The sequence below is a fragment of the Dipodomys merriami genome, unplaced genomic scaffold, assembly GCF_024711535.1.
Source record: "Dipodomys merriami isolate MVZ:Mamm:240054 unplaced genomic scaffold, mDipMer1.0.p SCAF_44, whole genome shotgun sequence".
Taxonomy (NCBI): domain Eukaryota; kingdom Metazoa; phylum Chordata; class Mammalia; order Rodentia; family Heteromyidae; genus Dipodomys; species Dipodomys merriami.
In genome coordinates this window covers 3,069,825-3,083,117 of record NW_027206002.1, presented here as the reverse complement: position 1 = coordinate 3,083,117, position 13,293 = coordinate 3,069,825, and the positions used below count along the sequence as shown (strand labels likewise).

The 13,293-nt window shown below is 49.1% G+C and overlaps 1 protein-coding gene across 1 annotated transcript in view; it reads left to right on the top strand.

Moving 5' to 3' along the window:
• Col23a1 (collagen type XXIII alpha 1 chain) overlaps positions 1-13,293 on the top strand; it is a 200,963-nt gene that overhangs the window by 143,214 nt on the left and 44,456 nt on the right. Inside the window, exons 3-4 of the mRNA XM_069993802.1 lie at positions 7,467-7,511; positions 12,992-12,999. Coding sequence (XP_069849903.1) covers positions 7,467-7,511; positions 12,992-12,999 — 53 coding nt within the window. The remainder of the gene's footprint in view (positions 1-7,466; positions 7,512-12,991; positions 13,000-13,293) is intronic.

Genomic DNA, 13,293 nt, shown 5'->3' with positions numbered 1-13,293 from the left:
AGCTTGAATGAACCAAGTCTGCTAATTTGATTGATGGATGGACCAATGGATGGATGGATGGTCAAAGGTTGAGTGACCATAGGTTAATAAGTCAGTGGATGGCTAGATTGTGGGTTGTTGGATGAATACTGGATAGGTGAATAGATGGATGGATGAACAGTTAGATAGTCAAAAGAATGAATGAACAAAAAACCATGACTTGACGGGTGGGTGGGTGGATGGATGGATAGATGGTAAAATGGACATAGGTTAATAATTCAGTGGATGGATGAATGGTCTATGGTTGGATGGATGGTGGGTGTTAAATGGACAGACAAATAGTCAAAAGAATGAATAAACAAAGATCTGTGACTTGTTTGGATGGATGGGTAGGTGGATTAACAAGCCAATGAGAAGATGGAGATATGATTGCCTGAGTGAAATGAAGTCATCTGTTCACCCTGGAGTCAATACTGAGCAGTTTTCTGTGGCAGAATAAGTGTATGCACCAGTAATGACAAAGTGAGGGAAGAAGAATCCTGTAGAGAAATCAAGGCCTGGGGGAGGTGGAGGAAATAGCCTATTAGATAAACAAATGGGGAGGGGATGAGGGCCAGGGACGTCGCTCAGTGGTAGACCACTTTTCTGGCTCATGAGAGGTTCTAGGTTCAGCCCCAACACCACAAAAATACAAACCAAAAGATGGAAGGGAGGTGATGAATTGCAGAGGTGCCGGAGTGGACAGATGGCCTGATGTTCACACATCCGTGGTCTCTACTCCGGCGTGTTGTGTCGGTGATGAGATTTACTCTCAAGGCCCCAGTGAGCCAGCACTGGGAGAAAGACTCTACAAGCTTTGTCTCTCAGACTCTATTTTTTTTTAAAGCTCTTTCTAAATAAACTTTGAATCTCTGCCTCCAAGTACATTTGGATAGAGCAGTGGTGGCTTTCATGAAGGTTGAATTATAAGTGCTTCCCTCGGAGCTGCGTTTGGGGACCGTTAGAAATCCCTGCCTTCCCCTGAGCCAGTGCAAAAATGCGTGTGAGACGAGAAACATATGGCGGCGACCATGGCTTCCTGCGAGCATGCCCTTTCCTGTTGATGGAGCATTCGGCCAGACTTACAGAAAGAAGCCTGGCCCTGAAACCAGGGTCAGTGAGAAAGTCCCCCTGCTCATAAATCCTTGGGGGAAAAGAAAGCAGACCCATCTCCACACACATGCTGCTAATTATCTGGGTCCCAGGGTCTCCCCCAGAGACTGGTTAAGAGCCGTTTACTGGATCAAGGTCCACTCAAGTGGTTTCTAATACTAGAAAGACCCTGGCAGCTTGCCCTGCTCCATAAATCAGTAATCCCCCCCACCAGTGGGCAAAGAGAGCCAGATACAGGTGCCAAACAAGAGCAAGGAGCAAAGGTCATTCCTTTGCTAGGGCCCAGCAAAGTCAAGCCTGGCCACAAGCTGCAGATGAACAGGTTGAGACCCAGAACCTCTTTGCATAGCCCTCCGTGACCATCTACTGAGACCAGGCACACAGAGGCCCAAAGTCTATCCATCATGGTCCTTGCCTTGTGGGACTTAGGGAAGCAAACTCCACCTCAACACACTAAGTACGTACAGTAAATAAATAGCACCCAAGAAAGCAGCTGGAAGGGCTAGAGTACAACTCCATGCTCTCTCTGGGTCTTGAAGGATGAATAGTATTCTTGCCAAGAAATGGGAAAGAGTCAAAGATGGTTGCTACACCTGTAATCCCAGTACTCAGGAGGCTAAAGCAGGAGAATTGTGGGTCAAAGCCAGCCTGGACTCCATAACAAGAACCAAGCCAGCCTGGGCTAGATAGTGAGATTCTTAAAATTAAATAAATAAATAAATAAGCCAGGCTCTGGTGGCTCATGCCTGTAATCCTAACTACTCAGGAGGCTGAAATCTGAGGATCGTGATTTAAAGGCATTTCGGGCAGGAAAGTCCATGAGAATTGAACTAACTAGCAAAAAGCCAGAAGTAGAAGTGTAGCTCAAGTGGTAGAGGGACAACATTGAGCAAAAAAGCTATGGGACAGTGTCCAGGCCCTGAATTTAAGTCCCAGGACTGGCACAATCAGTCACTGAATAAATAAATTACATTTTTAAATTAAGTTAAAATAGGAAGGATGTCAGAGGTATGAGTGAAACAGTTCAGCATACATCCAGACCTCAGGTGATGGGACAAAAGATAAATTGTAGGCCAGGCACCAGTGGTTCACACCTGTAATCCTTGCTACTCAGGAGGCTGAGATCAGAGGATCACAGTTCAAAGCCAGCCAGGGCATGAAACTCTTTTTTTTTTTTTTTTTTTTTTGTCAGATGTGGAGCTTGAACTCTGGGCCTGAGCACTGTCTCAAGGCTAGCACTCTACCACTTGAGCCACAGCACCACTTCCAGTTTTCCAGTGATTAATTGGAGATAAGAGTCTCACTGACTTTCCTGCCTGGGCTGGCTTTGAACCGCAATCCTCAGATCTCTGCCTCCTGAGTAGCCAGGATTACTGACATGAGCCACTGGCACCAGGCTACATGAAACTCTTATGGCCAATTAACCACCAGAAAACCAGAAGTGGAGCTGTGGCTCAAAGTGGTAGAATGTTAGCCTTGAGCCAAGAGAGCTCAGGGACAGCCCCCAGGCCCTGAGTTCAAACCTCATGACCAACGGGGGAAAAAAATGAATTATAAGAGGCAGGTGGGAGAAGACTGGGTCAGCTGGGTCAGAGAGCTGTGTTCAAGGACAGCGAGACCTTTCTAATGGAAGTAGTAACATCAGACTCATGATCTAGAAGGATTTCCCTAGTTGTGGGGCAGAGAATGAGAAGGAGGTAAGAAAGGAAATGAAGGAGCCAGAACCAAGGCTGCCATGGAGATGAGCTCCTACTGGGCCTGATGGGGATGGACAGAGGCCAACAAGGTCTGGTGGCCATTTTTGGAGGCTAGTTACTTTTGGAGCGTGTTGGAGCGTGTTAGTTATTCCCTTGTTGCCACCATTCTCCATCTGCAAAAACAATGATAGTGGCTGTGCCATGCCAGGGGTTACTGCAGGTCACGGGTCACACAAATCAGATGCTAGCCAGGGTCCGGGTTAGACAAGGGACAGTTTGCATTTGGAGGTGGTCAGTGATCGTGGCTGTAACACATCCACCCAAGTTCCTCCCACCTGGAGTATTGAGTAAGTGGTGAAGTTGTTCACAACAAGATTGGGCAGAAGAAATAGGAGTGAGGTGAGAACTTTAGGCCACTACCTTGTTGAGGGGCTCTGCCCCTCCCCACCCACCCACTCTGCCAGTCTCAAAGCAGGACAGAGAATCAGATCCTCTCCGGCAGGATCCTAGGCTGGGAGCCATGCTGTCCTCCTTGGTATAAAAAGCTGGTGATATCTAGGCTTCTGCAAGGAGTAATGGACATGAGGGGACATGCTCACCAGGCACACCCTGCTGCAGTTGCAGGAGGTGAAATAAATGTGGACAACTTAAGAACATGGGGCTGGCCGGGCATGGTGGCTCAAGCCTGTAATCCTAGCTACTTTGGAAGCAAAGATCAGGAGATCACAATTCAAGGTCGGCCTAGGCATAAAAGTTAGCAAAATTCCATGTCAACCAATAACAGGATTCTGTGGTTCACACCTGTCACCCTAGCAACAAAGGGAAGTACAAATAAGAGCATCACAGTCCAGGCTAACCTGGGCATAAATGAAGACCCTATTTAGAAAACAATCAGCACAACAAAAATGGCTGGTGAACTAGTTGAAGTCATAAAGTTTCTGCTCAGCAAAATGAGACCCTGAGTTCAAACCCTAGTACCACCAAGAACTAGGAGCCAGTGTCCCTGGGGCTTGTAAATGCACAGCCCAGGCTCCAGCCTCCCTAAGCACACACAAGGCAATGTGGCACCGTGATATCATGAACTCAAAATAGTTTGTAAGAAAGAAAATAGTATTTGAAAAGGGAAGGAGGGGGCTGGGAAGGTGGCTCAATGGTAAAGTGCTTGCCTTGCATGCATGAGGCCCTGGGTTCGATTCCTCAGCACTACATAAGCAGAAAAAGCCGGAAGTGGTGTCATGGCTCAAGTAGTAGAGTGCTAGCCTTGAGCTGAAGAGCTGAGGGACAGCGCCCAGACCCAGAGTTCAGGCCCCATAACTTACAAAAAGAAAAAGAAAAGGGAAGGAGGGAGGGAGGGAGAAATGGAAGAAGAAAGGGAGAGAAGGAGAAGAGAAGGGAAGGAAGGACGGAAGGAAGGAAGAAAGGAAGGAAGGAAGTTAGAAGGGATGGAGGGAAGGAAAGGAGGAGGGAATGAATGGGAAGGGAAGGAGAAGGGGGAAAGGGATTTTCAGTGTGTTTCCCAGCCCAGAGCTGCACAGGCCAGGAAGGGGAAAGAAGTGTGTGTGTGTGTGTGTGTGTGTGTGTGTGTGTGTGTGTGTGTGTGTGTGTGTGTGTGTGTGTGTGTGTGTGTGTGTCTGGGGATGTCTGGTGATCTGGACCTGCTGATGGAGGCTGAGTAGAACGAAGGACCCCAGGCAACCACCCCCTCCCCTCCCCTCCCATAGCCTTTTCTCTAAAAGATTAGCAGCAAGTGCTTCAGAATCGGATGCAGCTGGGCTTGAATCCCAGCCCTGCCACCCGCCAGCCGTGTCCCTTGGGACTGGGCTTTCCCCCTGTGTCAGGGTTCCTGTGACCTCCATGACAGGACAATGAGTAGATCAGAGGCTTCAACAGCAGGAAAGTCTCAGCACAGTGCACAGCACAGGACAGAGCCATCATGGAGCCATATTCCTGACTAATAGTAGCATCCCAGCACCCCCTCTGAAGATTTCCAGAGAGCTCTGGAGTAGGACCCCAAAGTATCAGCGACTTGCTCCCTGGAGCAAGAGCACTGTAGGTCTTGCATCAGGGTGGGAATCTATGTGCCAAGTTAAGACAAAATCTCAGGAGCGTTGGGGGTTCTCTGAGCATCCACCAGTGAGCAAACACCAGACAGGCACTAGAGGGCGCTAGCATCCAGAACGCCAGACCTGGTGAGGACCAAGTTGGGCTTACAAGACCCTGAAACCCCTCCCAGCTAGACAAGCCATAACCCTGGTAGCAGACACCCCTCCCAGCTGCCCTAGATCCCCCCCACCTCACATCCTCCACCCTGCACAGCCATCCTGCAAACCCCTGCCCAGTCACCTCCCACTGGAAGAGGCCAGCTTCTAGGATCTTGCAGATAGAGATGGTAGCATGGCAAAGCTTTTACCTTGTCCTCTGGAGGGCCTGCTCACGTGTCCCACTGGGGGCACAGTTCACCCAGTTGTCGGCCCATCCCCAACCAGCCCTACACTGCACCAGGGTTTGTGCCACCAGACCAATGGGCAACCAAAGGGCATCACATCCGTGCAGCAGAATATTATTCAGTCATGGAAAAGGGATGAAATTCTGATGCCTGCTACAATAGAGATGAACCCTGAAGACATTTGAGTCAGGGATATAAGTCTGTCGGAGATATAAGTCAGTCAGAAAGAAAAGATTCATAGAGAGCAGACTAGATATTACTGGGGACTGGGGTGAGTTGGGGATGGAGGGTTGCATGATGTTGATGGGGCTCCTGTTTCCACATCCAGGGGGCCTAGCCTCTCACTCAACAACAGGAAGAAAGTTGGGCACCAGCGGCTCACACCTATAATCCTTGCTACTTGGGAGGCTGAGATCTGAGGATCATATTCAAAGCCAGCCTGGGAAAGGAAAGTCCATGACTCTTATCTTTGATTCATCAGCAAAAAAAAACCCAAAGTGGAGCTGTGGCTTAAGTGGTAGATCCTTGAACAAAAAAAGCTAAGGGAGGGCTGGGAAGGTGGCTCAGTGGTAGAGCGCTTGCCTTGCAAGCCTGAGGCCCTGGGTTCGATTCCTCAGCACCATATAAGCAAAAAGCAAAAAGCTGGAAGTGGTGCTGTGGCTCAAGTGGTAGAGTGCTAGCCTTGAGCTGAAGAGCTAAGGGACAGCACCCAGAGGAAAAGAAAAAAGCTAAGGGACAGCACCCAGGCCCTGAGTTCAAACCCCAGGACCTGAGTTTACCCCAATACCAACACAAAAGAAAAAAAAGAGAAAAAGAAAGAAAGAAAGAATAGAAAGAGAAGAGAGAGAAAAAGGAAGGAAGAACTAAAGGAAAGCAAGGAAGGAAAGAGGGAGGAAGGAAAGAAGGAAGGAAGAAGAGAGAGGGAGGGAGGGAGGGAGGAAAGAAAATGCAAAGGAGGCTTTCCCATGGCCAACCCAGCCCACTCTCATTCATGGCCAATCTCCTGCATCTCCTCTGTGGTTGTTTGGGGGTTCCTGAGGGGCTCTGAGCAAAGGCAGTCACAAGCTGTCCCTTTGGGCCCAGACCAGAGCCTGACCTGCTGTGGTGGGCAAGGTGGATAGGTAGAACATGTCACTTACAAAACTCAATCTGGTAACGACATATGACTAGGAGAGCAGGAAGAACCAGAGACAGTTAGGCAAAGAGGGATGGACAGGGTGGCAGAGCCCTGGACAAGGAACACGAGAAACGCTCACAGCAAGCTTTGTGGATGCCAGGATGAAAGGGTGTGCTGGCAGAGGCCTCAGCCCTCCACACCTGGAGCAGAAGCCTAGCCAGGATTCTATGATGCACAGTGTCTCCTCCTTCAGCATCCAGAACACGTGGGTCTCGGGACAGACCAGGCTAGCGGCAGAGGTGACAGGATGAATGTCATGCATTCAGAAAGGCATAAAACGTGTAGCTGAAATGTCAGAGAAGGCAGCAGTGTGTGTACCCCTAGTTGACAATAAAGCAGCTTCCAGGGACAATGGGAAAGAGGAACTGATGGTTCCAGCCAGCAGTGGAGGATGGTAGATGGTACGTGGCATGGTACACGTTGCCCAGTTGAAAGCATTTAAGACACCAGAGTGTCTGTATCAAACTTAGCTGTAAAACTCCCACTCTTGGCCTCAATTTGCTGTGTCTGTAACTTTCTCTGCTTCGAACTCTTCTGAGTCAACAATGTCCCTGTTGTAAGCCAAGCATGGTGGCACACGCCTATACTCCCAGCTACTCAGCAGGTGGAAATAGGAAGATCACACACAGTCCAAGCCTAGCCCATGGAAGGAGTAAGACCCTATCTCAAAAACCAAACTAAAACCCAAAGGGTTGGAGGCAAGGACCAAGCAGTAGTGTTTGCCCGGCAAGGCCTTGAATTCAAATCCCACCCAAAAAAATAATGTATCCCAGGAGTAAATGGGGCAGGGGGGGGGGGGAGAGAAGGGGGGAGGTTTGGGGATGAATATGCAAACAGATGTCTCCTAACACAATGGGGGAGGGGTGAAAGACAGGGAGGAGACCTGCAAAGTCTGAGATCCTCATCTCCCCTCCACCAGCAGGGGGCAGCCTCGGGCAAGCAGGTACGGATCAGTGGACTATGCCCAAGCCCCTACTCCACTTCTCAACCAGTCCATCTTGTTTTCCCTGTCTAGGCGTCCCTGGACGGCGCGGGAAGCCTGGAAGAAGAGGCGATCCTGGTGAGTCCCAGATTTACTGAGTTCCTTGGCTCGACTGGGAAGCGTGGTGCCGTGGGTCAGTTCCTGGGGCTGGGCTGCCAGCTCCCTGTGCAATACAGTGTGTGTTCCTCACACAGCAGCTCTCTGAGAAACTACCCAGGCTTTATGTAAACCTCCAATCATCCAGACTTCCAGAAGCTGAAGGCTGTCTGGCTGAGTTGCTAGAGTTCCTTTTCGTGTAGATGAGTGTGGATCCTCCTGCCCTCACCTCTCCACATACCTGGGTCATCATCCGTCAGTTCTTATTCTTTACCCTGGTAAAAGATTTTCCTTGTCTTTTACTGTACGCTTGCTGACCTCTTTTTTGGAATGAGTTGAGGAATGCATACTCCTGTTTTCAAAGGCAAAGCATGATATAAATAGACTACTTGAAAACTCACTAGAAAATGAGCAATAGATCTAAATAGACATAAAAAAATAAATAAAAGGAAGCCAGATGCCAGTGGCTCATGCCTGTAATCCTAGCGACTCAGGAGGTTGAGATCTGCACGGTTCGAAGCCAGCCTGGGCAGGAAAGTCTGTGAGATTCTTATCTCCAATTAACCACCAAAAATGAAGGTGTAATTTGAACAAAATAAAAGCTCAGAACAAAATAAAAGCTTGGAACAAAAATAAAGCTCAGAGACAAATGCTCAGGCCCTAGTTCAAGCACCAGGAACAGCACAAAAAGACAGGAGCCAAGCATGGTAGTGCATGCTTTTAATTCCAACACTTGAGTGGATGAGGCCAGTGGTTCACAGTGAGAGGCCCAGGCAAAAAGTGATCAAGACCCCAGCTCAATCAGCAAGCTAGGTGTGGCAACACACACCTGTGATCCCAGCTACACCGAAGGCTTAGGTAGGAGACAATGATCCAGGATGCCCTAGGCAAAAACATAAGACTGGGGGGAGGGGGGAGGAGTCAAGGTCCTAGAGTGCAGCTCAAGTGGTTACCTAGCAAGCATGAGGCCCTGAGTTCAAACCACAGTACTTCAATAATAATAATGATGATGATGATGATAAAAGTTTATTATCTGGGACAACATGCTGGAACCAGAGATAGTGATATTCATTCATACAAGCCAAGGACACTGGCAGAATATAAAGTTGATCTCAGCTGGGTGCCAGTGGCTCACACCTGTAATCTCAGCTACCCAGGAGACTGAGAGCTGGAGATTGCAATTTAAAGCCATCCCGGGTAGAAAGTCATAAGACTCTTATCTCCAATGAACGAGCTGTGGCTCAAGTGGTAGAGCATAAGCACAAGCCTTGAGCAGAAAAGTGAAGGGACAGAGCCCTGGCCATGAATTCAAGCTCCAGGACCCGCACCAAAATGAATTCAAATGCAATGGGTTTGATTTTTTAATTAAAAACCAAAACTAAAATAAGGAAAATAGTTCTACTTGCAAAGAATATGAAGAAGGGCTGGGAAGGTAGCTCAATGGTAGAGTGCCTGCCTAGCATGCATGAAGCCCTGGGTTCAATTGCTCAGTACCACATACACAGAAAAGACCGGAAGTGGTGCAGTGGCTCAGGTGGTAGAGCGTTAGCCTTGAGCAAAAGAAGCTCAGAGACAATGCCCAGGTCCTGAATTCAAGCCCCAGGATGGCCAAAAAGAAAAACAAGAAAAATATGAAGAAGGAGGAGGAGGAGGAGCAGGAGCAGGAAGAAGAACAAGAAAGGAAAATGCTTTGGGTCTGGGAAAGTGGCTTAGTGGTAAAGTTCTTGCCTAGCACCCATAAAGTCCTGGGTTCTATTTCCACATTAACAGAAAAAGCCGGAAGTGACGCTGTAGCTCAAGTGGCAGAGCGCTGTCCTTGAACTGAAGAGCTGAGGGACAGCACCCAGGCCCAGAGTTCAGACCCCCCGACTGACAAAAAAAAAAAAATCTCAGGGACAGTGCCCAGTGCCCCGGCCCTGAGTTCAAGCCCCAGGAGTGGCAGAAAAAAAAAAAAAAAAGAATAAAATCCTTTGGAATCAATTTTACAAGAGAAGTGGAAGATTTGTACACTAAAAACCATGAAACAAGCCAGGAGCTGGTGGCTCACACCTGTAACCCTAGCTACTCAAGAGGCTGAGATGTGAGGATTACAGTTTGAAGCCAGCCTGGACAGAAAAGTCCCTGAGACTCTTATCTCCAATTAACCGTTCAAAAGCCAGAAATGGCTCTGTGGCTCAAGTGGTAGAGAGCTATCCTTGAGCACAAAGAGACCAGGGACAGCGCCCAGGCCCTGAATTCAAGCCCCACAGTGATTTTTTAAAAAATTGGAAATATGTAATGAAGACATAAGCAGTGGAGCATCCCATTTTCATGGATGAGTACAGCGTGATTATGGCAGTATTCCACAGGTCTACATACTCCATGCAACCCATTCCTAAAGCTCAGATGGATTTTTTTGAAGAAATTGATATTTTGATCCTAAAATGAAGAGGAAAACACAAGTTCAATGAAATGTAAATGAGCCAATCACCAATGGCTCATGCCTATAATCCTAGCTATTCCTGAAGCTGAGATCTGAGGATCAAGGTTCAAAGCCAGCCTGGTTCAAAGCCAGCCTGGGCAGCAAAGTCCCTATTAACCACCAGAAACCAGAAGCAGAGCTGTGGCTCTGGTGGTAAAGTGCTAGCCTTGAACAATAAGGTTCAGGAATAGCACCCAGGCCCTGGGTTTAAGCCCCGGGATGGTACACACAAATAATAATATTAATATTAATAATAATAATAATATCCAAGAAGCTTCATATAGGATAAATGCAAACATAATTCTTAGTAAAATGCTGAGAATCAAAGCAAAAACTCTTAAAGCAACAGGGGACCTTGAGAGAGTTGACACTGACTCTCCCGTCCCCAGAAGTGGAGTCCAGAAAATAGTGGGGTATAGTCATGCTCAGCCTGCAAACTTGGATTCAAAGCCTTGGTCCACTCTGCCCTGAGACATACCACTGAAGATTCAAGTGGTAGGGAATGGGTTGGAGGGTGGAGCCTGGGCTGTGGGGTCTTCACCTGCTGAGTGGGAGGGGCGGAGGGCCTGTCCCATCCACGGGTGAAGCAGATGACAGACATGGCCAAGACTGAAGGTGTGGAGCTGTGAACTGGGCCCCAAGGCCCAGCTGTGAGATCCACTCTTCCTATCTGGCTTCCTTTGGGCAACACTAGGGCTGGACATGGGCGTGGCCTCAGATGGGTCCACCCTCCTCTGCTCATTGGTGAGCTTTGAGTACGCAGCTCCACCCATCTCCTTCCCTTGAGGTGCCAGTGGGCTCAGCTTCCAGTTTGGAAGTGGAAGAAGGGGATACGGGTCAGGCCATCTGGGCATTCCTGCTTAGAAAGCGAGGCTGCTCAGGGTCCCCAGCCAGCCACACGGACGTCCCCCCCCACAAGTGTGTTTTGCACCTAGCTCTTCTGCACACATCTTTCAAACATGTGTCCCAGGGCTGGAATGTGGGAACCATTAAATAAGAGCCAGATGACTGGGGAAATAAATGGAACCATCTGAGGATATGGGGGGCTCCATTCAATGAAATGGGAGTAGCCCTGAAAGTCCAAATCCTCAGACCCCCACCACCTTACCCCTTGCCCCCTCCAGCTTGAAAATACATTGCCGTACTTAATACTCCTGTCACCCCTCAATCTCATTCCTCCTGTCACCCCTCAATCTCATTCAGCAGTGCTCCTCCCTGACTGAGCCAACCCTACACACACACCCTGCCCCCCCCCAAAAAAAAATTACCCGTCACTCACCACGCACCAGCCCCACACACCCCCTCCATCATGGCTTATGGCTCATAGGCCTCACATCCTACTGTTTGATGTGTGTACCAGTACTGGGACTTGAACTCAGGGCCTTGAGCTCTGGCTTGGCTTTTTGCTCAAGGCCAGTGCTTTGCCACTTGAACCATAGTTCCACTTCCGGATTTTTGCTGGTAAAGTAGAGTCACCTCACAGATGTTTCTGCCCAGGCTCACTTCAGATTGCCTTCCTCAGATCTCAGCCTCATGAGTAGCTAGTTTGACAGCTGTAAGCCATTATGCCGGGCTCCTACATCCTACTTTATTGGAAGTCAGCTCTCCTGAACTCTCAGAACCTCAACCACACTCCCAGATGACAGGCAACAGTGCATCTGCCCATTGGCTTTTGCTTTCTTTGTGAGACAGACACACAGCGTATCCACAGACAAAGATGTCTGTATCAGACATCTTTGCAATCTCTCTCCTTCCTGTAAACAGCCCACCTGCCGCTCAGCCAATCAGAAGCTGTCTCCCCTCTCTGACACGGGTCCCTTCCCATCACCACCCTCGCCCCCTCTGTCAGCACCTGCACAGGACACCTGCAGGCCATCTCCAGCTCACATGTGGCTCCCCTCAGGCCCCTCTGCCACCCAGAAGCCACCAGTGGCCCCTGCTGTCCTTGCGGTCAAACCATCCCTACCCGGACCAGAACATGAAAAGCTGGCCCTGTGCAGGCTCTACTCGCTCCTCCTCCTTCTCTCTGCCTCCGCTCCCTTCCCATGGCCATTTATTTTCTTCCCACTCCGGACTCAGCCTGGGCCCCTTGTTCTGTACCTGGGGTTTTCTGGACTTCCCCCAGCTATGGTTTCTCTCCGTGTCCCTCTCTTCCCTCTCAGACTCACTCCTGGGTCCTGTTTCTTACCCCTCAGTGCTCCACTCCCTGCTCACAGCTGGCTACCCACAAAGACTCCTTTCCCAAGTTCCTGTGGAGGGTGGTCTCACTCTGCCGAGTAAGCTTTCAGATGAGTGATGTGGTTTGGCACATGCCCGTCTTAGTGGAGAATGCCATCCTGTGGCATCCACGGGGCACTGATTCTCCTTATGAACACCAAACTCACAGATGCTCAAGACCCTTATGTAAAAATGGTGTCCTGTTTACATATGACCTGAGCCTTCTGGATACGTTCACTCGTCTTTAGATGACTTAGAATACCTAATACAAGGTAAATGTGATAGAGGGTCATAGTAGCACACACCGGTAATCCCAGCTCTCGGGGAGGCTGAGAACTGAGGATTGAGGTTCAAACCCAAAGGAGTTCCCCTATGTCTCTTTCTAGGAGAAATGAGCTGACCCATACACCACAACTTGTTACTCAAGCAAGTACAAGGTCTGATTTCTTTGCTCAGGTCACCAGGAACCAGCAAGAGCAAGCACCAACCAGAGAGCAGTACATTTGGGGACTGTCATCTCCAACCACATGGCCATCCAGACCCCCCCTCCTCCCCACCCCACCCTCCCATCCTCCCACCCCACCCCACCCCCACCCCACCAAGGGCTAAGGTGCCCCCTTCTGGTCTGCAGACTAGGCTTTGGAGCTTGCACTTGTTTGCGGGGCTAGGGGGCATTTTCAGAAAACAACTGTGACCCCATATGAGAAGAGGTGGCCACGGGCTGACAAAGGGATTCTCTCTGCCTTCTATTGCTGATGGTGGCCTCTCTGCTTGTGTTTTGCAGGTCCTCCTGTAAGTATCCTGGACTTGGTGTCTTGTTCCTGAAAGATAAGATGTTTACTTGACTTTTTGTTTCTCTCCATAATACTCCCCATGAAAATAATTTTTGATGGGTGGGCCTTTTAAATTAAAAAAAAAAATTTAACCCATGCAGGGTGCTAGTGGCTCATGCCTGTAATCCAAGCTACTCAGGAGGCTGAGATCTGAGGACCACTATTTGAAGCTAGCCAGGGCAGAAAAGTCTGTGAGATTCTTTGAGTAATCAGCAAAAAAAAAAAAAGCCAGAAGTGGGGGGAGTGTGGCTCG